Source organism: Neolamprologus multifasciatus, chromosome 14, assembly GCF_963576455.1.
Source record: "Neolamprologus multifasciatus chromosome 14, fNeoMul1.2, whole genome shotgun sequence".
In the NCBI taxonomy this organism is placed as follows: domain Eukaryota; kingdom Metazoa; phylum Chordata; class Actinopteri; order Cichliformes; family Cichlidae; genus Neolamprologus; species Neolamprologus multifasciatus.
Genome location: NC_140452.1, coordinates 29,866,693 through 29,892,732, shown reverse-complemented (window position 1 = coordinate 29,892,732; position 26,040 = coordinate 29,866,693). Strand labels below are relative to the sequence as shown.

At 40.6% G+C, this 26,040-nt stretch overlaps 2 protein-coding genes, 2 long non-coding RNA genes and 1 pseudogene across 9 annotated transcripts; 2 read left to right on the top strand and 3 right to left on the bottom strand.

Annotated features, from left to right (window-relative positions):
• The first annotated feature begins 430 nt into the window (after positions 1–430).
• On the top strand, positions 431–2,759 carry LOC146504324 (uncharacterized). Its single transcript, XM_085184196.1, has 3 exons — positions 431–1,253; positions 2,136–2,225; positions 2,396–2,759. Exons 1-3 carry the CDS (start codon positions 1,127–1,129, stop codon positions 2,653–2,655), a joined length of 477 nt encoding a protein of 158 aa, XP_085040322.1. The 5' UTR covers positions 431–1,126; the 3' UTR covers positions 2,656–2,759.
• Positions 2,760–5,408: 2,649 nt separating this feature from the next.
• On the top strand, positions 5,409–10,980 carry LOC146504323 (TOG array regulator of axonemal microtubules protein 1-like). Of its 2 annotated transcripts, XM_085184190.1 has the most exons (8): positions 5,409–5,543; positions 5,884–6,100; positions 6,518–6,860; positions 6,946–7,051; positions 7,188–7,429; positions 7,533–7,691; positions 7,808–7,946; positions 8,028–10,980. In XM_085184190.1, exons 1-7 carry the CDS (start codon positions 5,538–5,540, stop codon positions 7,935–7,937), a joined length of 1,203 nt encoding a protein of 400 aa, XP_085040316.1. In that variant the 5' UTR covers positions 5,409–5,537; the 3' UTR covers positions 7,938–7,946; positions 8,028–10,980. The 2 variants fall into 2 exon arrangements, with proteins under 2 accessions (XP_085040316.1, XP_085040315.1); XM_085184189.1 differs by having other exon boundaries at positions 7,808–10,980.
• A 1,007-nt stretch (positions 10,981–11,987) lies between these two features.
• LOC146504322 (uncharacterized) lies at positions 11,988–17,271 on the bottom strand. Of its 2 annotated transcripts, XR_014877861.1 has the most exons (3): positions 17,084–17,240; positions 16,895–16,998; positions 11,988–14,028 (listed from the first exon to the last, which is right to left on the bottom strand). It is a non-coding gene; the product is annotated as an uncharacterized LOC146504322 (long non-coding RNA). The 2 variants fall into 2 exon arrangements; XR_014877860.1 differs by having other exon boundaries at positions 11,988–16,998; positions 17,084–17,271.
• Positions 17,272–17,368: 97 nt separating this feature from the next.
• LOC146504321 (von Willebrand factor A domain-containing protein 5A-like) lies at positions 17,369–20,232 on the bottom strand (annotated as a pseudogene). The gene is made up of 7 exons (XR_014877887.1): positions 20,004–20,232; positions 18,629–18,837; positions 18,327–18,499; positions 18,149–18,237; positions 17,912–18,056; positions 17,601–17,680; positions 17,369–17,510 (listed from the first exon to the last, which is right to left on the bottom strand). The product of XR_014877887.1 is annotated as a von Willebrand factor A domain-containing protein 5A-like (transcript).
• Positions 20,233–20,298: 66 nt separating this feature from the next.
• On the bottom strand, positions 20,299–25,763 carry LOC146504320 (uncharacterized). Of its 3 annotated transcripts, XR_014877866.1 has the most exons (5): positions 25,611–25,763; positions 23,185–23,229; positions 21,330–21,463; positions 20,891–20,954; positions 20,299–20,518 (listed from the first exon to the last, which is right to left on the bottom strand). It is a non-coding gene; the product is annotated as an uncharacterized LOC146504320 (long non-coding RNA). The 3 variants fall into 3 exon arrangements; XR_014877864.1 differs by lacking the exon at positions 25,611–25,763 and having other exon boundaries at positions 23,185–24,727; XR_014877865.1 differs by lacking the exon at positions 25,611–25,763 and having other exon boundaries at positions 20,891–20,948; positions 23,185–24,727.
• Between the last annotated feature and the right edge of the window lie 277 nt (positions 25,764–26,040).

Below are 26,040 nucleotides of genomic sequence, written 5' to 3'. Positions count from 1 at the left end.
TACAGTGTTATCTTCATTTTAGATTTCAAAAAGTATTTGCGGCTCGCAGTGTTTTCTTGCGTGGAAACCGGGTCCAAGTGGCTCTTTGGGTGTAAAAGGTTGCAGACCCCTGGAATAGGCAATCACTTAGCAGCAAGGTGAATCGGTGATGCATTAGTGTGGTCTGCACTTCCTCTTCTTTGATTGGGTGAAATGAGTTGAAAGTAATTGGATGAGGGAACCATGGGGAGTGCCCTGCATAATTTCAATAAAACGCCGTTTTAAACGCCGTTAAAGCTGGCACAGAACGCCGTAAAAAAACGCCGTTCAAAGATGCATAAAAAGGGCGTTTTCTGCCGAGCGGCGTAAAAAACGGCGTTTCCGTCTGTCTTTGAACGCCGCTTTTTACGTCACTCGGATGGTCGCCGTTTGTCGGAACAGAACGCCGTTTTTTTCGGCGTTTTGAATAATTAAACGGCGTTTTTACGCCATTTCTTAACCAAACGGGTTAGAAAAGTGGCGATTTTTGGCACTAATGGCTTGCCTGGCGCGTTTGACTCGCGAATAAAACCACGCGCGTGAGTTTTTGTGTTGCATTTTGTGCATACGTGCGTTTCGCGTCTACCGCTCGAGTTGGAAAAATCTGAACTCCAGCGTCAAATCGCGCCGCGACAACCAATCAGGAGCCTGATGACGTGGCTCTGACCTAGGTCAAAGGGGCAGATCCAGCCAAAGCCCTTGATTCTTCATTCAGTATGGAGGAAAAGCTCATCAGTGCCGTGGCTAATCACCCGGAGCTATATGATGCTAGCTACTACTTCTACCGAGACAGGAATAAAAAGGACCTAGCTTGGAGACACAAGTGAGGAGCTCGGGCAACCTGGTAAGTTCATTCCTTCTTCTTTTTAAATTTCAGACTGACCCGATGAAGCCGCGCAAAAGCTAGCAAGCCCGCCTACTGTCCCGCTATTTTCCCACTGATGTACAAATACCTTTCCGCTAACAAGATAATGCGTTTATTCAGAGGACATCTGCAGGAGAAAGTGGAATAGCCTCAGGGACACATATAATAAGGAGAAGAAGACAGAAGGAGAAGAGGAGTGGGTCTGCAGCAGGATCGGGGAGAAGATGAAAGTTCTTCGCGGTCATGGGGTTTCTGGACCCCTTCCTCACCCCACGGGAGACAAGCGGCAATATGGTGCGGACCGTGGAGAACTTCTCCCCCGAGGACCAGGGACAGCCCGAAGAGGCAGCAGGGGAGTGTCAGTCAGAAGGTATGTTTACATTGAGTTAATGTAGGCAGTTAATTTATGCGTGTTGTCATACAGGAATATATTTGTTTATTAATAAACAGTATTCAGTAGTCCGCTGTTCATCCGTCACTGCCTTTTCGCTGATTTTTTTTATGGCACCGTACAGCTTTCAACGATGCGCATTGCATTCTGTTTTGGAGGAAGGAAGGTTCAGGGTTTAAGTAGTCATCATCATGGGCTCATCCGATTAGAATGAGAATAAGCAGTCAATTTACAGGTTTTGTCGTTTTATTGAATAATGGGTAAAGGAAGGAAAGACACACATGGACTGCTATCTCTAAAAAGGACAAAGTATGATTTAAGTAACTTGAAACAATACATGAACTCAGGAGACTTAAAGAGTACTCACCTCAGCTGCCGCCCCATGTGGGAGTGAAGAAAGAGTGAGGGGTAGGTGAGTGCAGTCCTTATATAACGAGTGACACGTGAGTGCAATTAAGGCCAAGCACCACACCCAATCAAAGGTGAGGAAAAGAAACAAGGTGCATTTGGTGAAGTGAATGTGCTGAAAGGTGAGCCTTTACAACAATAACCATCACGTCGAATAGAAAAAAACAGCACAAAAACACTCATAACTAAGACCCTCATTCGGAAATAGACACCTGCACCGGGAGCAAAAAAGTGGCGCCGCAGACGGAGAAAAAGCGCAGCATAATACTTTTACTTTTAAAATTGACAAAGGTTTGCACTTTGAGAATCAACTTGTGAGAACTGTGACTACTGTTCATGTGCTGCAATAAATGAGACCACTGTATATAATAATGTATATATAAGTATATAATAATATAATATTCTCTATGACTATTGTCTTCAACCTGTTAACATTTAATATTGTCTTGATAGAGTCAAGTAATCATGCAGCAGAGTCCTCCCCTGTCTCTTCTCCTGGCTCCCCAGTCCCTGGTCCCTCAGCTCCTGCTGCTGCACCCACAGGTATGAACATCAAGCACTGATAGCTTTTTACTTGCTTGAATTCCCTTGTGATCACCTTTACTAAATATCTACAACCAATCTGTTTATATCATGTTTTTTTCAATTTTGAAAATGAAAATCTAGTAGCAGCCTTCTCATTACTTAGTGTTGTTTTGTGCTGTGTTTTACAGGCCCACAGAGGAGGACAGCTCGAAGGCGGGCGAGGGACGGGTCCCAGGACGGTCCATCGGCGGTGGAGCTGGCCATCCTGGAGTCCCTAAAGAGGCCACGCCCGTCTCCAACAGAACATTTCCTCCTCGGCCTTGTTCCTATTCTGGAGAGCATGCCGCCTCAGACACGAGAATTCGTGAAATTTCAAATTTATAAATTAGCTTTTGAAAACAGCACAGCTGTGTTAAATTTGGAAACATTGGACCCTAATGATCAGTAGTTTTCTGATGAGGCAGCAGCTCTCCAGGGCAGAAACAATGTTCTTATTTTTCTCCTCCTTCTCCCTGAGGCTCTTCCACTCGAAGCTGGGTCCTTTTTATTCCTGTCTCTCTGTGAATAGTTAAATTTCATATATTTATGATAAATGTTTTTGTTAATGAATTTATATATTTTTTCAAATAAACATTTATAATGACAAATGTCTCTGTTCTACTACACAGCAAATATTGGCACCCAACTTGACACAAGTAGAATTTATTTCATATTATACTAATGACAAAACATACTAATACAGTGGGATGCAAAAGTTTGGGCAACATTGTGAAAAGTAATTATTTTCTTGTACAAATCATTGGTTGTCACAATAAAAATAGTCAGTTAAATATATCATATAGGAGACACACAGTGATATTTGAGAAGTGAAATGCAGTTTACAGAAAGTGTGCAATAACTGTTTAAATCAAGCAGGTGCATAAATTGGCGACACAAAAGAGAAATGAAATAAATATTTATTGTATATCAATGTGTGTGTCTCCTATATGATATATGTAAGCGACATTTTTCATTGTAACAGCGATTCATACAGGAAAATAATGACTATTAATAAGGTTGCCCAAACTTTTGCACCACACTGTATACAGGAACATAGTGAAGACAAGTTACTTAAGAGAGTAAAAAGAGGTTAGTTTATTTTGGAGTAGAGCTCCATTTATTAAGAAAAATTTAAAAAGACAGGAACACTCTTTAGAGGTTTGTGGGTGGCTCTTAAAAGAGCCGTTGTGGGGAAGTCACTCGGACTTCAAACAGGCCAGGACAGCCTCTCTGGAGGAGTTGTTTGCTGGCAAGGAACCTGGACAAAATTGTTTAAAATGAGTATTATGTGTACTGCAGTTACAAAATACATTATTGAAATTCCAAATTGCAAAACATAAATCTTACATAAAACATTTTGTAATTATAAGGATAATTACATGATATATATTAGATATAATCTAAAACAGTCTGCGGTGATTATATACAAATATTCAACTATCCCAGAATTAAACCAGGTCTAAATAAAAAGGAGTGAGTATCACTACAAAGGTTAACTCAGTGGTCCTAATGCTACAGTTTGATATCAGCAAACACCGAGCGCATACATTGATATGACACCACAGCCATGCTATCATTGCAAACACTGATAACAGCATAAATCGAATTAAATCGGGACTTGATGAGACCTGAGTATCACTAGAAATATTATAAACAGTCGTCTACGTACCACAGTTTGCTATCAGTAAACACCGAGAGCATTCACTGTTAGCATAGCACATCCATGTTAGCAGTGTATAAATGGTGCATGTATTAGCACAGGTATCAATAAAGGACTACCGTATTAAATACTTTTACTAACCTCAGGCAGATGGACAGGCGCTCTGCAGGTGGGATTGAGCGCCTGTAATTGGTGTCTAGGCGGGCGATTCTGGGACCGACCCGGGGAAGCAGGTCCTCAAACTGGCCGAGTGAAAGACGGTGATATCGCTGGAATCGGCCGTCATCCAGGCGCAGCTCCTGGAGCAAATGGTGAAACTCACCAAACTGCTCATGCCTCTGGAGGACCTGATGGACCCAGGTACGGCGAGGGCGTCTTTTACGCCGCTGCTCTGCTCTCCACAGTACATAGAGAAGGGAGACTCTCTCTTCAAGCACTAGCTCGACAGCTGCCATCTTGCAAAGATACCGTCTGGCCAGTGTTGCCAACTCCTTAGTAAGGAAAATCGCTATTGGCTGTCCTAAAAGTCGCTAGAAGTCGCCAAATGACGTCATCACCTAATTTGCATAATTTGTCATGCTAATGTAATTGTAACCTACGTTGTTGGAGAGAGAAATAACGTTGTGGAAAAGACATAAAGTGAGTAAAAAACGTCCTAAATGCAGTTAGAATTTATTTAGAACTACAAATTAAATTTATTTTAGCAATTATTGTTTTTTAATGTCACAATTCCAACCCTGCTCCTTTATCCAGGCCTGGACTGGCAAAAGTGACCCGAAATTGGCACTCTGGTGGAGTTACTTTGTGTGTGAGAGTGTGTGTTTATAAGTAGTTTTAAACCTTGTGATCCACAAAACAGCCTAACAGTAAAAGAAGAACTCATGCGCGATTCATTTGCAGTTTGGACGCACAGGTGTGAACGTCTCCTGCCCTGATAGCAGCTGGGGGAGGACTATCCTCCACCCGTGAGCGCTTTGGCACGGGTGAGGCGCCCACGGCAGCACCGCTGCTTGTTGAGAGTGAGAGCGATACGCGTTTTCACGTCAAAAAGTCGTCATAAATAAGTCTCCAATAATACCAGAAAAAGTCGCCAGATTTGTCGCTAGTCGCTTTTCAGAAAAAGAGTCGCTAAGGGGGTCTGAAAACTCGCTAAATATAGCGACAAAGTCGCTAATTTGGCAACACTGCGTCTGGCACAACTTCCTCCCACATTCCTCCCACATTTCCGGTTCACGCGGATGGATTTCTCTTGGCCACGCGTTGAGGCGCGAATGTGCACGCGTCAAATTAGGGGCGTTTGGGGCGTTTTTGTTCGCGTCCATCGCGTTCGGTGTGAACACACCGTAAGATTTATTTTGTTCAGCGGAGATGCTTCTACTCGGCAGCCATCTTGGAATCTCCCCCACCCTGGCTGTTTTGTTACCATGGATGCAGCTTTACAACGGCAAGACATTGCACGTGACATTCTGTGTAACGTCACAAACACCCTACCACTGTCAGACCCTTTCGTTTTTTAGACGTCACTTTGGGAGAATACAGCTTTCGGTGCATTAACTGCATTTTTGTTTGCTTAAACAGGCAAAAATTATAACTTTACACGATAGCGCAACGAAAATCATCGCTTTATAGAAATGAATGTAAGTACAAGCTTCTTTTTACTTCTCTAAACATACTTTTCACATCTCAAAATCCTGAAGAGAAAACGTAGATGCTAAAAAGTAAAACAGATAAAGACTGTTGTAACAATAACTGAGATATGAAGACAGCTCATCACTTTTTCTGTTTTCATGCTTTCTGTTGTTGTGGCATAAAGTTAAAATACTTTGGTCATTTAAAAAACAAACCTTCTAGGATTAGATGTGTGATGGTGTAATGTCGTTTAGTTTATTACAGTAAAATTGTGAATCTATTTTTGTAAAATAATTTTTAAACATTTCAAGTCAACTCAGCTTTTTTTCCTTTAATCTGATTGTCTAGAGATATACAGAGGACATAGAAAACACGGAGAGAAGGACACCCACTCCACCCACTGAGATTCTTCGACCTGTAGAGGACTTCGTTTTAAATCGGATCCGTAACCGGATTTTCAATGGTCACTTGGAATCCAGGGTGGCTGTTGGAAACGTGACAGCCTTCAGAGAAACACCTCACAGATGTCAGATTCCAGTGAGGTCAAAAAACTACAGAGTAACAGGTCAGTTCTTATATCGACGCAGTAAAGAGTCAGAATGTCAGACATTTAAACTCTTCAGACTTTTAATCAGCTGTTGTGTGAGAGATAAACCCTCCAACCAGAGTTTACACATTGCTAAAACACATTGAATGTTAAGGTGTTGCCATGGTAAAATATCTATAGAGGTGAAAAATTTGACATTTCAGCTTCACTTTTTATCCAGCCTGTGATTTGGTTTTATTTGAATACAAATTTTGGTAAATGGTTAATTAAGATTGATTATGTTGAATTGAAAACTTGTACTTTAATTTAATAAACACACTTATAGACATACATGGTTTGCTCTCCCCTTTAAAGTGCACTTTTGTCTTGGTCAATTCTCAGCTGCAAACAAACAGAAATGTGAGTAATAAATATTTCATGATCTAATCTGTGCAGACAAAGAAGTTGCTGGTGTGAGGCTGGTGACAGCCCAACATACGGTTAGGGCATTGGAGCAAACAATTAAAAAAATTGCGCCCCAAACCCTTGCAGCTCGTCGGAGGCTAATTCCTTCCCGAGCTCCAGCTCCGGCCCCCTCTCGAGTTCCAGCTCCACGAGCTGGAACTCGAGAGGGGGTTCGAGCAAGGGTTGTTAGGCACCCTCCAGAGGTGGACTTTGAAGGGCTTATTGTGGGGTACCTCCTGTCAATTGAAAAAAAGTTACGGGAGGAGCTACAGCCAGTCTCGAATCCTTCAGAGACTCTCTGTCTGAGCCTCAGCCTGCTGAGTCAGGACGACTGGTAAAATGATTTTCTACTGTTAGCATTAATTATTTTCAATTTAATGTGAGGATATGAGTTTTAAAACTATTTGATCTTCCTACAGGCAGAAAAAGATAGAGGGGCTGCGATACATCCACACCCTGGCGCGACATCACCAAGAGGAGTTGGAGTTAAACCTCCGTAGAGTTTGCTTGGGGGTGACACAAGAGGTATACCAGCTGTTTTTCTCTCTACATCTGTGTTTTTGCCACCCTCTTCTGTCCATGTTTGCAAGCGTGCCCTGTCTCATGCAGTTTTGTAACAGGTTTGATTTCTAACTGCTGAAATTTTCCTCTGATTCTTTAGATTAAAAACAATCTCCCTTGTGTGTCCTGTGCGGCACTGGACATCGTAATATATTTGTGTGCACACCTCAGAGAGAAGATGGACAAAGAAGCTGAATTGACCTGTAAGAGTTTACTGCAGGTGTTTGCAAGGGCAAATACCAATGTGTTAATTCAGCAGCATGCCAAGGAAGCTCTGACAGCTCTGGTTCAATGTTGCAGCCCGAGTCGCTTTCTAAACAGCCTGGTGACTGACGGTTTGAAGTAAGTTCACACCTGTGAAGAGTATCTGTGACCCCAGCATCACAATCAGATCAGGTGAAAATCAAACACACTGAGTGGATTTGTCTGTGTTTCCTTTCCTCAGACATAAGAGCGTTCTCGTGAGAGCTGGTGCCGCACTGGGGCTCCTTATAATCAATATATTTACAGAAGCGGAGAAAGTTCTGTCTGCAGGACAGATTTTCACCAAATGCTTCCTGTTGGCTGTCAGTGAACTGTGTCAGGATGCCTCCTCTGAAGTCAGGTCAGTGTGAACTTTTAACAATTATAGGCTGATATTTCTATTTTGACTTTCTTTTGATAAATTCTCTGCATTTACTTAGAAACTAAAGTGCTGATTAAAAATGCTTCTCTCTGCAGAGCTCATGGAAAGGCCATCCTAAAAGACCTGGTCAAACAGAGGAAATTCAGAAAAATGTGGATAGAAAGCGTCCCGGATAAATCCCGCTGGGAGGTGGAAAGAAGACTCAGAGACGTATTTCAGAAATAACAGACACAGGTAAGCCGCACAGCACACATGAGCAGCCTTCAAATTAAGAAACCACTTTGAAGGCTGCTCATTTCTGTGTGGCATTTTCAGAAATTTCCCACATCACGTCAGCTTCAGGTAAGTATATATGTCATTTAAATATTTAATATAACATTCACAGTAATTAAATATTTAATATGCACAAAAAACACTCACTTATCCACCAACCGGTCGAGGCAGATGGCCGCCCTCCCTGAGCCTGGTTCTGCCAGAGGTTTCTTCCTGTTAAAAGGGAGTTTTTCCTCTCCACAGTTGCTCATAGGGATCAATTGGGTACAATAACTTTGTTGCTTTTTGGTCCATCACATTGACCAAAAAGCAACATGTTCTTAATAGAGTGGCAAGTGAGTGTTTTACATTTTCCATCTGTGAACGGTAGCTTCTACCGCTCATTTATTGATTTGGCACCAATTTGGCACAAAATAAAGAAAACTTTAAACGACAACAAATGTTCTCGTCTTTCTTCAAGTCATTTTCAATAAACAAATTCAATAAATCAAATTGCATTCAGAGTTATTCTTGTATTTCCTCGCGTAATTAGTGGCTATCTAGTCAGTAGCCTAAAGTGCAATATGTTAGCTACTAATAATATCTTTGTATTGTTTTTGTTTGGACCGATGCTCACAGGCTTGCTCCTGTTTGTTGTTGAGGAAAAATTATTTAAACATCGAAACCAAACCGATTTTCTGAGATTTATTTTAAGAAATTTCAAACCTCTGCAAAGGGATCAATAAAGCCATCGTGTGGATACAATCTTGTCTATTCAGTGGTTGGGAGTGAAATTCTCACCTTCATGTAGGCACCAGCTTGATAATTAAGTGTGTCAGCAAGACCAGGTATTTAAGGAGCGGCTGTGGAAGCAGCCAAAGTAACTGCTGTTTCCCTTTCAAGCTTCCTAGTTTTTCCTGGAGTTCAGCCTTCAAGTTGATTCTTCCCTCCCTTAATTCAATTGACTTATTTGTAAGCTACATGTACGCTCACTAACAAAGCGAAATGAGCCAAACCTAATGGTGCTCTTTAAATTTGAAGAAAATCCAGTTCACTTTCTTTTCTCATCAGTCCTCTCAATTGTGTCTTGTAGCAGGTTTTTGGCTTTAACACATCAAAGATCTGATGGGTTGAGTTGGCCATAAGGCTTGTCAAAGTTTAATGTTGGTGGCTTATTGGGAAAAACAGTCCTGACAAAGTCAATCAGCCCCTCATCCCAAACATTAATGGATGATGCATGCATGAATACTCACCAAACATCATCTATAAAAAAGGATCTTTGGCTTTTAAAGATCGCGATCGTGGCTCAAGAGTTGGGAGTTCGCCTTGTAATCGGAAGGTTGCCGGTTTGAGCCCCGGCTCGGACAGTCTCGGTCGTTGTGTCCTTGGGCAAGACACTTCACCTACCGCCTACTGGTGTTGGCCAGAAGGGCAGATGGCGCGATATGGCAGCCTCGCTTCTGTCAGTCTGCCCCAGGGCAGCTGTGGCTACAACTGTAGCTTGCCTCCACCAGTGTGTGAATGGGTGGATGACTGGATGTGTAAAAGCGCTTTGGGGTCCCTAGGCGGGACTAGTAAAAGCGCTATACAAATACAGGCCATTTACCATTTACCATTTAAAGGATTCCTTCAAAAGCAAATATTGCATTTCCTCACTTGGTCCATGACTATATTTGGGACAGTGTAATATCATGCCTGGAGTGATGAAAGTAAACTGGTTTTATGCTGCTAGTCTTCCTGCACAGTATATTTCTTTCCTAATGTTCTGCACAGTTTTCATTACAAATACCGATATTTTGTTCTGATGTGCACTAACTGGTGTATGTTCTGAATCACCATAAAGTTGCTAATAGCAAGAACACAACACAGCCGGGGGGTCTGCCACTCTTTGTTTATTCAGATCTCTTTTCACACAATACTCTTGTTGCTTCTGAGCCTCTCGTTTTACTAAAGGTTATGATGGAGCAGCAAGACTGAACCAGTGGCTGGATAACATGAGAAGGAAGGAGTGGAGACCTGCACAAACATCATGTCTCTGAAGTGCTTGCTTTAAAACAGAATGCTTTCTAAGAGTGAAAGTTTAAGAAAATCTAACTGTAATATTTAACATGCCCACTCTCCTCCCCCCTTTGTACTAATTTAGGGAGCACAGCAGTTGCAGCCATTTTAAGTTTTTTTGTTTTGTTTTTTTTCTCAGGCGAGGTCATCTGTCAGAGGGGCAAGAGGCAATATTTTGGTAAGTACTGACACAGAGGTAAGTGACTCTCCAGGTTTATTAAAGAAGGAATCAGAGTTTGGCAGTGCTGCTAAAAATTCAAAATGATTGAATTTAAAAAATAGAATTTCTTTCATTTCAATATTATAAAACCAGACTGTTTATATTCAGTGTTATTTATGCCATTTAAATTTAAATGCTCATTTTTGTTTTGTGTGTGTTGTTGACAAGTATTAAGACTAAGACACAGATTATTTTCTGTCCCAAGGAAGGTCGATACGTTGGCCTTTACCCAAAAGCAGACTCAATAAAAAAAGATCTTTTCACGGGAATACAAAGTTTCGTTTGTTACAGGAATCTTAATCACATGAACGTGGGTGAGAAACACTGGCAAGGACTCCAGTGTAACAGAGGGAAAGCTTGGTTAATAATGGGCAGGACACACTGGGAGCAAAGGTGAAGCACAACAACTGATTTTCTTACTTGCCTATGAGCTCCTGGAGTAAACCAATGTGCCAGGTTGGGGAAGTTTCACTCTTGGTGTTTCTAATTTATATGCAATTGACTGAAGCATATACATATTGAATTATTCACAGGACTTTGTACAAAATATAAATGTCTTCCATGTGTTATATTGTGGTTTGATGTTTGCATATGTGGATGTTTTGTTTCTCATTTTTTTGCTTCCTCCAGACTTGGGCTATTCCAGATGCTCACCTGAATGGTAGAGAATAAAAAGAAGCCAGTTGCTGTTACAGGGGTTGGGTTCTTTGGTGTGTTTTGATGGGTGCACTCATGCTTTCATTAATAAAGATTACCAGATGATAAATATTTTTGCAGCCTCGTGCCATTTTTTTTGAACCTATACGTGACTGCTGGCCAAACTGAAATAAAGTCTAAGTGAAGTAAATAAACTGCCTGTGGCTTCTCAGGAAGTCCTGCATTTGGGTCCTGTTATTCACTCAAACCTGACAATAACACATCACCCTGTTTTACCCACATCTGTAAATTTTCAGGCAGGGACGGAGACATCCTGTTACATTTACTGAGATCAGCAACAGACTTTCTGAATTCAAACCTCAATAAAAATGTGAAAATGACTCAGCTTTTTCTTTTTTTGTTTTTACAGCATTATGGACTATAAGTTAAAGCAATTACTGATGCAGTGAATGATGGTCAAAGGATTGATCTTTACACAGAGCACGTCTGTCCCTTTTTATTAGCCCATTACAATTACTCCCCCATCACTTTAAAAAGGCAACAAAACATGCATGTAACATTTCTTCAGAGATGTAATTCCGTTTTAATTATATAGCGCCAAATCAACACAACAGTCACCTCAAGGTGCTTTATATTGTAAAATAAATACACTAAGTAATACAGAAAAAAACCCAACAATTGAATGATCCTCTTTGAGCAAGTACCTGGCAACAGTGGGAAATAAAAACTCCCTTTTAACAGGAAGAAACCTCTGGGAGATCAAGGCTCAGGAAGGGGCAGCCATTTGCCACAACTGGTTAAGGGAGAGGGGAGCAGGACAAAAGAAACACACTGTGGAAGAGAGACAAGTTAGTGTCACAATCTAAATGTTGAAGTTGGTCGACATTTTCAGATCAGACTTATGGTCTTTAAGCCAAGTTTAAAATTTGTTTTGAATCCTTGGTGTAGTTATTGATGTCATTTCTTTTTCTGACAATCTGTTCTTAAATTGTCTTTTATTTCTCACAAAAGTGAAAAGACAGATTATGGAAGAAAGTCGAGCCAAAGAACAGAGTTGGCTCTTAGAAACCAAACCTCAAATATATTGATACTTTTACACCAATATACAATTTATTTCCAAAATACTTTGTTACAACAAAGAAATAAAAAACCAAACATAGATTTCATAACTTTTTATGCTAATCATTATTTGAAAAGTTATTACAAAACAGGCCGTTTTTGAAAATTCATATGTAAATATAACTACAGTCATGAATAAGCAAACATGAATGAAGACTATGTGCTGTCTTAAGACGTTCAAGGATCAATCAGTGTCAGTTAGCAGAATGAAAGTGTTTTATGGATAAAATTGTAACTCCTGCGAGAGAAACAGAATGATGTTCTGTATGGTCAAAGGAGCTTGCAAAGAAAAGCGTCTGGAGAACAGAGAAGACATTAAATTGTCTTAGAAATGAACTTTTAAAGCAAGATTGGAATATTGTATATGAACAAACAGAAGTTAATAAAGCTTACGAAGGATTTTTAAGAACATTTAACACATTACTTGAAAAAAACTGTAACTGTAATTGAAATCAATAGGTGGCTCTTCTGTGTTGTGGCACAACACAGAAGAGCCACCTCCACAGGACAAGACTCAGCTGTCCATCTGCATCTTAAGGATAAAGGACACTCTTTCGAGGATGCCAATGTTCACATTTTGGACAGAGAGGACAGATGGTTTGAAAGAGGAGTGAAAGAAGCCATCTATGTCCACTGTGAGCGACCATCTTTGAACAGAGGCGGTGGTTTACGACACCAACTCTCTGCCATCTATAATCCGGTTTTGAGATCCCTTTCCAGACGCCTTAACGCCCACTCACATCCTGGGCCATCTGACCTCAGGAATTCGCATGATAAGGTGGGGCCAGGTTTCACAATGAACTGACCAAATCCGCACTTAAAATGTAAGTTTTGAAATTTAAGCTTAACTACTGATTTTATCTACTGTTCTGATTTTATCTGTTTTGATTTTATATACTGTTTTGTTTGTTTGTTTGTTTGTTAATTAGTTAGTTAGTTTGCTTGTTTTAATCAATTTTAAATCATGCTTTTTATTTGTTTTTGTTTCTAATGTCTCTGTAAAGCACTTTGAATCACCTTGCTGTTGAATTGTGCTATACAAATAAACTTGCCTTGCCTTGCCTTACCCGAAACTCTGGCTGATTGGGACCCACACCCAGTTCCACACCTTGGCTCAGGCGATTAGAGGATCATCAGGGGGTCCTTTTGTCCCTCTGTGGGGGGATACTCCCACTAGGTTTATATCTGGGACTCTCCACCATTTGACCTTAGAACTGAAGAAGCTTCTCGGATGAGAGGTGAAACGTCTTCAAGTAAACTTAAAGAAGTCCAGACGCCTTTCTTTGCAAGCTCCTTTGACTACGATGACCTGGATGACTGAGAACTTTCACAGACGATGTTCTGTATGGTTTTCATTTCAATTTGGCCATAAAAATATTACTTTCTAAAAAAATAGAAGCTAAGATAGACTACTTTGTTTAGAAGATGGTGTAAACACTGTAAATAGTTATTTTTATTTTTTTTAAAATTAATAAATTCAATGAGGACCATCTTGAAAATGTCCTGAACTGAAGCCATTTTCAGATCTATAACAGGAAGGGAAAAGACTCTTCTTAGATTGGTTTTGGTGTTTCTGTGTATGAACATAATCGCCATCTAGTGGCAGAGAAAAGGAATCAAAACACTTTCTGAATGAGCTGCCACAGCAGTGGTCCAATCTTCTACTGTGTTAGGAGTATTCAGACAATTTTGACATACTTTTTTTCCACAATGGTAAAACCAAAATTAGGTACATAATTCATGACAAATAAACATGTAAAAGGGTTCAATGATATAAAACAGCTCTGTATCAAAGGCAGTGTGGAGTAAGTAGACCTGCTTCTGTTCACTCTGAAGATGAAGCTACTTTAAGAAAACCCTCAGAGTCCCAGAGCTTCTTTCACGCTGCAACCCAGCAGGACATTTCCAGCATCCACACACTCTGACACACACAGCCAGACGCCTCCTGCAGGGAGACTAACTGCAGCAAAGGGTCTCTGGGTGGCTGCTCAGGCACAGCAGCTGGAAAATCTAAGATGGAATAAAAACAAAACCTGATTATGGTGCTAGATGACAAACAGAACTCTACATGATAACCCAGTGCATAAAACACCGCACTGTAAACTATGCAACAGATAAATATTATGTTTTTCACTTGAAATTTACATCTTAAAAATGTAATCATTACATAAGAGCTCCACATCAAACGCACAGGACACTCCGAGGGACACGGTCGAATGCCGAGGCCAAAAAACACATGTAGACTGGTTGGGCAAACTCCCATGCACCCTCCAGTATCTTCATGAGGGTAAAGAGCTGGTCCAGTGGTCCACAACCAGGATGAAAACTGCATTGTTCGTCCAGTATCTGAGGTTCAACTAACGGATGGATTCTCCTTTCCAGCACCCTGGCATAGACTTTCCCAGGGAGGCTGAGGAGTGTGATACCCTTATAGTTGGAACACATCCTCCGGTCCCCCTTCTTAAAAATGGGAACCCCAGTCTCCCAATCCAGAGGTACCGCCCCTGATCGCCGCACAACATTGTAGAAGCGTGTCAACCAAGATAACCTTACAACATCCAGAGCCTTCAGGAACTTCCCTAGGGGCCCTGCCACCAAGGAGTTGTTTAACTGCCACAGTGACCTCACCCGCGAGATAGACGAGTTGCCTCTCGTCTCCAGACGCTGCTTCCTCCATGGAAGACATGCCAGTGGGATTAAGGAGGTCCTTGAAGCATTCCTTCCACCACCCGACAGTGTTCTCATTCGAAGTCAGCAGCACTCCACCCTCACTATGCACAGTGCAGGTAGATCACCTCTTTCCCCTCCTGAGTCGCCAAACGGTTGGCCATAATCTTTAGGCGGGATGGTTTAGTGGTTACCACCACAACAGGCACCAACCACCCTGCAACCGCAGCTCTGATGATTTGAAATGGAGTCCCTCAAGTCTCCCAAATGAAAAATATGCACATATTCTTGTTGGACAGGAAAATCTACTGATATTTTTGTTTTAGTAGTACAACTTTGCTTAGTCCAGGTTGAAAATAAAATGAAAGAGCATCATTTTTCCAAAATTATAGAGCCTCATTCATTTTGATGTCTGAAAACTTCAGGGAGTTTTCTTGGTTTTTGAGATGGCATCAGATTTCAGTGCGTAAAAAAAATAACATGCCTGAAAGTGGGTTGACAGAGCATTTTTCAAAGGAACTTATTTTGAGTAGTATTTATTATGAACCTAAAATTTCACAGCACTCATCATATGTGCCCACACTTTGTATGATAACATTTTTTATGAAAATGATGGATGGTTGAGCAGAAGACCCGTGTTGATTACAAATTGAATGACCCATGAGTTAACTGAGCTGGACTTGGTTTTACTGACAGTTTGAAGTTGCTGTTTAACAAGCAGCTAGCAACTTCGGTAGTAAAAACAAAAACTACGCATCAGCTTAAGAAATTACTGAGCTGTGCTTAAGTTAACACTGAAGCTGGCTCCCTAGACTTCAATGTTGAGGTATTTGTTTTGGTAAAAGAACATGATCCTAAAATAGTTTTAACAGGAGTTATAGTGAAGAGAGGCTGCAGCTTAGCAGAAATCCCCCATAATCACTTTGATAGACTGTATAAATGATCATTTATCATTTGCAATTAGCCAATTTGAATTTTATTTATATTCCACTACTTCACAACTGTGATTGCTTTAAGTCACTTTGCATATTAAGATAAAGACCCTATAATATTAGAGAAGAAAAACACAACAACCAGATGTTCCCTATGAGCACGCACTTGGCAACACTGGGAGGGAACGACTCTGTTTAAAAGAGAAGAAACCTCCAGCAGAACCAGGTTCAGGGAGGGCAACTATCTGCTGCAACTGGTTGGGAGTGAGGGGAAAGACAAGGATGCAGAGGGAGTTAAGTGTGTGGACTCTGTGTTTCTAACATTTTTAGGGTCGAGCACAAAAACTCGCTTTCGCCTGAAATTAGAAGCAAGAAATTCGAGGTCATCCAGGCCTTGATGTCTTTAAGACATGACTGTACTTTAACTAATTGATTTGTGTCACAGGGCTTCATGGAGACATTGTTAAGAAACCAAATAGAAATCTAAAGATTTTTAACGAGAATCTGGTAAACATAGACAACAGTGCATTTAACTTACTGTAAAACCTCTGTGTTTCTTCCTACTAAACTCCAAAAATGCTTTATTTAAAAAAAATTATGCAGTATTGCCAGTGACTATATTTTCAAGATTTATCGTGCTATACTTTGTTTCTATCGCACACACTGACAGAGGATGGTGACCTTTAGTCCAGACAGACACTCTGTCTTTACTTAACCCCAGTTATCAGGCTGAAGGAGTCCTGACAGGATCTCGATTCCTTTCTGCTGCTGATGGATTTGCCTCTAAAAGTCAAACAGGCTTTGTTTTCTTCTCTAAACAAACACTATGACAGTGTGCAATGTACAGACAAGTCTGCCATTCTTTACAAAAGCAGGCTCTGAGGACACAAATTAGTTGTTGTTGGTGATGTTCCTGTGTGTGTCAATCTGTCTGTTCTTAGTGTATTTTATAGTAAAAGTGTCAGATTATTGCACAAAAGTGTTTGGACTTGAATTCAAACAATGTCTCCTTGATTTCACACAAACTGCAGACTGAGAATACTCTGTCATGTCTAATATGTTTGTGATCAGTAATGATGTTATGATACCCCTAATCCGAGAAATGATCATTGGGAAAAAGTGAAACATGTTTAGAACTAAACATACAGCATTAGATTTGGGTATTATTAACTGTTTTCCAGTAAGTAGAGTTACGTTTCTGAAAATACTGTTTTAAATTCAACACGTGGAAACTCACAATTCAAAACAGAAGTGTTGTTTGTGTTAAACTGTTTTACCCAGCGTCCTCTGCAGGTCTGAGACTGAAGTGCAGCTGGTTCTCAGAGGGATGACCTGCCAGGCTGTACTTCAGCATCACACAGCCCTCTGCTGCCTCTGAGCTCTGACACAGAATTACAGTGTTAGAAGTCACGTTAATTACTGTCATCAAATACCTAAACAACAACATGAGAGGCTGCTGCTCCTACCTGTCCAGTGAGCTGGGCATAAATCAGTGACCTCTGACCCTGGAAAAGTGTTGTGATTGGTGGAGAGAGGACAGTGACAGACACTTCCTTTGGTAAATCCCATGTGACTGAGATGTCAACCACAGCTGGCTGCAGAGCAACCAGCCAGCTGTGGTTGCTCTGCAGAGCAACCAGTTTTCAGGCGACTGCATCACCTGAAAACAACAAGAATTAGAAAAAATATACATTTATGGGTTTTTTTAATCATTCTGTCCTAATAATAACATCATGTTGTCTTTTCATGATGACAATTATTATGACTTATTGTCTTACTTTTGGTTGCATCCTGTCAGCCCCTGTGATGAACTGAGCGTGACCTCCTCCTTCCTTGGCCATCCCATTGATGAGAGCAGAGCTGGCCCCTTCCCCAATCCCAAAAGAGAAACATCTGCAATACAACAGTTTTTGTTGTGTACACAGAGGACATGTTGGACATTCTGGTAATTGTGCAGATATAACAGTTTTTTTGTAGTTTCACCTGTGAGAATCTGAATTCTTCTTCACCAGATCGATCACTTCTTTGGCGTTTCTCACCTCTCCATCAGTAAAGACAAACAGCTGGAGAGAAGAGTTGGCACATAAGGACATAACATCAGACCCAGAAACACACAACTAGTTCTGAGAGCTGAGTTAGGTTTCAAAAACAAAAATACTTTCATGGTAATACACAATAAACAAGCAAACAAAAGAGCAGAACTGTTTCCTGGACACTACACTAACTTTGTATAACTGTTCAAGCTGGGCGTTTAAAAAAAGTGCATTAATAGTCAGTGTATATGTCTGCGTTACCTGTCTAGGCTGATTGGGAATGCAGGGCTGGCTGTAAATATATTTGAGGGGCTTCAGGATCTTTGTTCCTCTAAGATTAGCCTTCATCTTCTTTACTTTCTTCAGAGCCTCCTCCATGGTCTTCTGGCTGTACTCCACACTCTTACTGTCGTTACACAAACACCAATACACAAGTACATGTACTTCATATCAAAAACAGACTTTTGTTGGGCTGACTGATGTGAGGCAAAGACTCACGGGAAGATGTGTTCATATTTGGACCCGAAACTGTAAATGTTGAAATAGCAGCCCATTGGTAAGCTCTTCAACAGGAGCAGTAGAGTATCCTTAAGGGAAGAGGAAAAAGATGGTGAGGCCACTGTGTGAGAGGCACATCATGAAATTAAAGATTTCATAGTAAACTTATTATGAATACCTTTGCACTGTGGATGCGAGTCTGGCGAGGAAATCCGTGGTTCCTAAATTCCATACTTCCAGATCGATCCATTAAGAACACAAACTCTCCACATGGAGCCATTGAAGACATCACAGACTGGGGGAACTCAGGGTACAGACTCACCATCACCACTGGATCACCCATCAGAGAGCCTGAAAATGAGAGACAGAAAAAAAAAATTACATAAATTTGCTTTTTACTTTTTATTCCAACACATAAACTGTTTGTTAAAAAGTAAGGATAATGAAATGTGTATTTGCAAACTAAAAACTTTCACTCACCCGGCTCAGCAGAGGCCTGTCCTGCCTCCACCACAGCAGTGGGCTGGTGGGCGTCTTTGTAATAAATCAACAGTTCAACATCTCCAGGGAACAGTTGGACTCTACTTTAGAGACTGGATGAGGAGAGGACACTCGGGCAGAAAAAGACAGACTGTAGGGCTCCAGAGAGGCTGGAACAGAAATGACCTGGAAACCTGCACCTTCACTACCTGTACACAGTATCAGACTGATTAGAAGTAAATCTTTTGTTACAGTATCAACTTCTAGGTTCACAGAAAGATTCATTGAACCTCGTGTTCTGGTTTTCTTTCTATTGTTAGTTGATTTTAATACATTTCACTTCAGTTTTATTTGTATAGTACCAAATCAAAGTGAAACAAAAGTCACATGAGAGTAAAAGAATTATAAATTTAATTCTGGATTTGACGGTGAACCAATTAGGAGAAGCCAGTATGGGATAAATATGCTCTCGTTTTCTAGGCCCAGTCAGTACTCTCGCTGCAGTAATAAATGCATGAACTAGTTTTTCAGCATAATTTAGTTCAATTGTTGTTTGCCATCTGGCTTCAACAATAGATAAAGCTAGGTATCATCTGCAGGGCCATATATTTGGATGTTGACTTTTAATGTTCCCTGTAAATCCCCCTCATATACACATTTACATAAGGGGGACGTAAACCCAGGTATGACAAGGTGCAGTAATAAAAGCTTGTGTACATATTATGTTAGGTGCCTTTTTCATGGGCACCCAACTCAAGGGAGGAACCAGTGTTGTGTCTACACATAACAGACAACTTAGCAAAGTGGACACAATTTTAAACTGTATCTTTAGGCAGCCTGTTGCAAGTACACATCAGTTGTTCCCATTTCTTTAGCTGAAACAAAAAAAAAAAAGTCAAAAAATAACACACTTTGACATTTATAAAATAATATTTTGGCACCAATAAGATGATTGCCAAAGTGCTATTAGATAAAAACTTGACATATCTGGATAAGCTGTGCAGTGTGTCCTTAAAACATTGTGCAAACCAGACAGGTGAAGAAGTGCCAGGCCTAACAAACTATCTACAGCACATAATGATTTGAAAGTCATGTCCTTAAGAAATAGGAAAAAGATCCAGCGAACAGCTAACAGGACCCGAGGGATGGATCTGGGTCTTTAGTTGATCCATTTACTGTTCATTGAAGCTTCATCAGAAACGCTCTCAAAAGGAGGGTGGCTATCAAGAAGCCATTCTTATAAAAGAGAAAAAGGGTTCGAGGCATACGAATTTACACAAGAGGTGGACTGAAAATCAGTGGCAACAAAGGTTATCTTGACAGAGAACAACACAAAAGGCAAGCAGGATCAAAAGAAAAGCTACAGTTGTCCTACCCTGAGGTTGGTATCGAGGGTTGAGCACAGCAGGCAGACAGAACCTCAGACCATCATCAGCCTGCACAGCCAGCTCAGTGACGTACTCCAACCTGATGGAGGCGCTCTCTCCTGGAGGCAGACTGCCCACACACAGAGAGAATATATCTGGACTCTCATCACTCTCCGCCAATAGGCAGACCTGCTTACCGGAGCTCAGAGCATCATCATACAATTCATGAGCCTGAAGCACAGGTGACACATGTCAGTGACATTCACTGTGTTTATTTTGAATCTCACTTGTAATCCGGTTATATTTACTGTCCAGCTCACCTTCTGTTTCTCCATCACCTCAGCTACAATCTGTGTCTGTCCAATCTGAGCACTGAAATGACAGACAGCAGCATCTCCAGGCAGAGGGAAGACAAAAACAGCCTCTAATGGTTTGTCCTCCTTGTTCTCATAGTTCAGAGTGGAGACCACTGTAGCCACATGGTCCCTCACCTCTAGCGCCACCTCAATGCTCTTCAGAGGAACTGACAGTCAAACAGAATGAAACATCCAAATTTACAACACATCTTAACTTGGTCAAACCAGTTAAATGGACTGGTTCTTATACAGCACTTTTCTACTCTATCTCAAAGCACTTTACACAACTTGTCTCATTCACCCATTTGCACAAGCACTTTTTTCTATACTCTTTCTATGGAAGTGCACAGGCAATCATGCGCCAATAGATGCATCAGAAAGCAACTTGGGGTTGGTACATGGCCCAAGGATATTTGGCATGCAGACTGGAACAGACGGGGGTCGAACCTCCAAATTGGTAAGTAACCTGCTCTACCTCCTGAGCTACAGCCGCCCCCCCCCATCTGCTTTGAAATTGTATTTATTAAGTGATGTTTTACCTGGTTCCATCTGGACACTGCGTAGACCACAGGACACCATCTTTGTACCTATTCACAGCTAAATCTGAGATTTAATTTGAACTTGATCGTTATACTGACATGTAACTTTCATTAAAATATAGCCAGCCTGAATACAACATAAAGTGATTAAGATATATCTGAAAGACTTAACCTGAGGTCATTTTCAAAATATCAGAATAAAAACAAAAGAAAAGAAAAGCAATCATCCTTAAAGATATAAATGGAAATATTATAATTTGAAAAAAACTTTGAAAGATATTTTTGTTATCTTTTTTTTTTCAGATATTACTCTGACGGGGAATAAAATGGAAAAGACCCACCATGTGGAGACACTACGATCTATGAAGAAGGCTAATTTCGATCAAAGATTCTGATGCGTCATCTTAACCTTCATAAAACACATGGAATAAATTCCTACCTCTTAAAACACTGACGTTGGTCCAGTAAATACTTTCCTCCTGCTGTTTGTGACGTAAACGCGCTCGTTTCTAAAACAGTCGCAGTAAAAGGTCCAGCCGAAGACAGAGATGTCCACTTGTGCTCCGCAGACAGCTGTGTAAAAAAACACAGCGCTGAGGGCAGGGACAGTCAGGTGGGTGAGGCTTCAGCAGCCAGCCGAAGCAAACAAGTGCATCTACCAGCTGCTGCTCAGCGCAGTTAATATCAATTAAAGTCAGTGAGCAGAGAGGAAGCAACAGCCACATAACAGCAACAGTGCGGTGTTAGAAAAAGTCACTGTGTTTTGCACGAAGTTTTTTATGTACTGCATGAAAACCTCTAATTTGTTTCAAATACCAAATTCAAGTTTACAATAAACACAAAAATCAGAAATCAAAAACATGAAATTAAAGAAAATTAAATTAGGATGGATATTATGGCACAACACTAAATTCAAAGCAGTATGAAGTAGTTGTGGGCGATATAAACGATATACAATAGAAACGATATAAATTTGGCCAACGATAGAGATTTTGCTCTATCGCGATAGCGCATGTTGATGACGTCATCAAGCAGCGCCTGTTTTGGTCGAAAGCCTCACAGCAGCTACAGCCATTATCATCTGCAAATTATGCCTTGCGACAGTCATAGCAAAGAGATGATTTTGAAATATGGGGAAAGCCAAAAACTCCGCTTCACTTCCGTAACATTGATTCATTAATGTTGAATTTTCTCGTAGCTGTTCTATTCCCATATTGTTGCAGTACATTAATAACTACCTAGGATATTGGAGGAATAATCTCAGTTGTTCTCCTGACTGAAATTTGGCCCGTGTATAGCATCCTGCTATGCGATTGCATTTGTCTCTAACCACCAGAATCCCTCACATTAACTTTTATCGAGTGGAAAAAAAGTTGGCGTTCATCCTCCAGCTTCACAGTGCTAATGTTATGCTAACATAGCTGTGTTGCTAGCAATCACGTAGCACAACATTACCAGGTAGTCCAACTTCAGTAACCCTGCAAATGCCACTGCTGTTTAGTTTCTGTCTTAATTTATGTCGGGAGTGGTAGCAAAGCTGTACGTTTTAATTAGTTTCAAAAATCTCTCAGTCAGAACATGGTGTCGTGTTTAGGAGGAAACTAGCGAGCTAACTTCCTGTTAACTTCTAACTCCGTTAAATTTAATAACTTCTGTTTTCATGGATGCCTGGTTGTTAATCTTAATTGTTACACCTGGTAAAGCAACAACACTGATGATTTTATTAAAGATGAAAGAATTTAGACTGTTTTTAACTCTCAGTGTTCGTTTGACTTTGGGACCTGAAGCGGAAGGAGTTTTGGACCCAATTACTCCGCGAAGCTGCTCACTACGGCAGCCGTAATGCTCTGACAATCCATCAAAACATCTTTTAACGGATTTCTGCACGCCCAAATCGGTCGAGGTCAGTAAGCACAACCAGAATTCATACATAAGGCACACTCGATTTTTGAGAAAATTAAAGGATTTTAAGTGTGCCTTATAGTGTGGAAAATAGTTATACAGAAGGAAATAATATATCGCGATATATCGTTACCGCACGTGCTTCAAATTATATCACGATATGGATTTCAGGCCATATCGCCCAGCCCTAGTATGAAGTCAGTAAACCAAACCCTCAGAGTTTCTCTTTTGATGCTGTAACCCAACAGGACTTTTCCAGCTTCAACACACTCTGTCACACACAGTGCTAAAAACACAGTTATTACAAGAAAGCATGTGGAAAAACAGCTGATCGTAGCCATGGCACACTGTTAAAATAAACACACTTTATCAGCTATTATCATGGTTTCTACCATTCTGAGCACGGACCCATGAGGCAGCCTTCACAGCCAGAAGCTCTTGAAGCCATGAAGCCGGATCAGATCCAGAATGGTGGCCCACACATCACCGGTAGCGTAAATCAACAAATTAAAGGAAATTAAATTAAACACAAAAAACACAAAAACATCAGAAAGCTGCATACATTTATCACAGACATGAACGTCGTGATAGTTTGCGACCTTTTATGATTTGTTTGCACATTTCTTTTTCGAGGATCAAATGAATGTACAGCAGACATCAAGAATTTCATGGATAAGCTTCAATTTATCTTCAATTTTGTCCAATCTAATAACAATAATTGTTATGAGGGCTTCTATATCAACTCCAGAACACGGTAACTTATTTACTAAGATGCGTGTGAAAATGTCCTGATTAGACCTCAAAAGGTCCTCGAGGGTTATATTAACTGGAGCAGAACCGAATTTGAATTTAAGTGTCACGGCTAATGGAAAGTATGGACTCAAGCGCAGAGCTCTGGATACAAAGCAGACAGTGCATTTATTTACAGTGCTCAAATACAGTCTTAAACAAAGAAGGGCGATTGTCCAAAGGTGATTTTCTCCCAATTCCCGAAGGTGGTGCACATGAGTTAGTGATGTGCGATACCACTGATTTCCTTTCTGATCCGATACCAAGTAATATTCAGGGTGGTATCAATGATACTGATCCGATACCGATACTTTGTACAAAAAATTGTATTTATTGAGTCTCAAATTATAGCGTCATAATGATTACAGGACATCAGATTACTTGTTCTTATCACTTAATAATGCAGAGTTCATTATATAGAAATAAAAAAAACTGAAGTTGTGCGCTATTTGAACACCTTTCCTGCCTACAGCACTAAAGGACTCCGGGAGAGACGTCTGTCTCGCCCTAGCAGCACCTGTCCCTCTCCTCCTCTTCAGTTCACCTCAACATACGCTCGTCATATTCTGTGATATGATTTACTCTGAGGTGTTTGACAAGGTTAGTGATGTTGCCACAACCATACATGCCAACCCTCCCGATTTTTCCGGGAGAATACCGAATTTCAGTGCCCCTCCCGAAAATCTCCCGGAGCCACCATTCTCCCGAATTTTTCCCGATTTTCCACCCGGACAACAAAATTGAAAAACCATATTGCAGAATTCATAGCGCGGCCCAGCCAATTCCAGTTTCCAACAATGGCGGCAGCTACTTAGTTTTAATATTACTCTTATTTTTCTTTCTGGGTCGCAAAAAAACTTCTAACATATTTTCAGATGAGAATGTAGCTGTGTAAACTTCAAATATCTGAGCCGACCGACACATCGTTTTCAAACCCCCGCGGTCTTTCGCTACTCGGGTTAAACATAATATATAAGTCACTTTGATAACTTAAAAATGTTATTGTTTGGCTTTTTCAGTGTTTTATTTGTTCGTGACTAAATCGGTTTGGCTGAGATTAAAGTTATTAGATTAGATTAAATTAAATTTAACTTTATTAATCCCTCGGGAGGGTTCCTCCAGGGTTTTCACACAGCTGAATAAACGTCAAACAATAATTTTACGTCAGTGCCTGGTTATATATTAGATAGCCAGCAGTGGTGTGCGATATGTGCATATTTTGGTATCGATCCGATACCAAGTAAATGCGGGCCAGTATCGCCGATATCAATACCGATACTTTTCAATAAATAAGGTGGATACGTCATTGAATTGCTAAATCCAAATTAATTTTTATAACCATAAGTGTTTTTTGTGATGGTTCCTTTTTTATTATTAAATAGTTAAAACCCAGGACATAATTAGGATAAAGTTTATAATTAAATAGAAAATGCTTTCTTATTGTGGCTGCTCTGCGATGCACTGCAGGTGAGATGGACTCACCTGCACAGCATCTACAATCATGCCTCGCCGGCTTAAAACCTGTGCTGTGTTCTGTGTTGTTGTTGATTGTGATGTGTACAGCTGGTAGCAGGAGAGCTGCAGCAGAATGTACTGTTACAGCAGCCATGTGATTATTGTAAGAATAAATCATGCTGTGAAGCATGAAAATGCCATCAGGTCTGCCGTGGCGGTTTACTTATTTTATTTTTTTAATAACAATTTTACAATAAATTGTGCAAACCAGTAAACAAATCAAAACAAGTACTGTTGAGAAACAATAATACAAAATTTACAATTAAAGTTCTCAACAACAATAACAGCTGATAAAAATACAAATAATATGTAAACAACTTAACAACCCCCAACGTGTCTAAGTCACATCATGTGACAGCGCAACATGTCAACACAAGAGGGGGAAGAGGGAGCAAAGTGCGTCTGCTCTGCGCTGACACAGGAGCAGCGAGTTCAGCGACCTGGCTGTTTTGTCTTTGCCAAAAGCACAGCATTACAAACAAGAGTGGAACTTAAAGTAAAGAATCGATCTCACCAGCCTAGTATTGATTCGATACCGATGCCAACTTGGTATCGATATAATCGATATTTGGATCGATCTGCCCACCACTAATCACTACTCTTCAGTGAAAATCCGTGTGTGCTCCTTCCCGAGTGATAAAACCAGCGAGCCCTTTTCTCTGCTCTGTACTTCTCCACCTGAGGGACGAGCAACAACAACAGCTGATGAGAAGGCTAGCCTGGCTATGCTAAGTCACAGAATTGTGAGCACACTAAACTACCGAACTTCAAGTACAATCCAGCTTTGACTGCTGTCTGGACACACCGTTAAATAATAATAGTTTGTGTCATTGTCCAGATGTACATAAGCATGATTACTAGAGGTGGGAATCACCATACATCCCACGATACGATATTATCACAATACTTAACACACGATACGATATTATTGCAATTTTTAAAAA

Coding starts and splice junctions, on each gene's coding strand:
- LOC146504324 (XM_085184196.1), top strand. CDS start 1,127: ATGGGGTTTCTGGACCCCTTCCTCACCCCACGGGAGACAAGCGGCAAT. Junction 1,254..2,135: donor AGGGGAGTGTCAGTCAGAAG/GTATGTTTACAT, acceptor TTGTCTTGATAG/AGTCAAGTAATCATGCAGCA. Junction 2,226..2,395: donor TCCTGCTGCTGCACCCACAG/GTATGAACATCA, acceptor TGTGTTTTACAG/GCCCACAGAGGAGGACAGCT.
- LOC146504323 (XM_085184190.1), top strand. Junction 6,101..6,517: donor AAAAAACTACAGAGTAACAG/GTCAGTTCTTAT, acceptor TAATCTGTGCAG/ACAAAGAAGTTGCTGGTGTG. Junction 7,052..7,187: donor GCTTGGGGGTGACACAAGAG/GTATACCAGCTG, acceptor CTGATTCTTTAG/ATTAAAAACAATCTCCCTTG.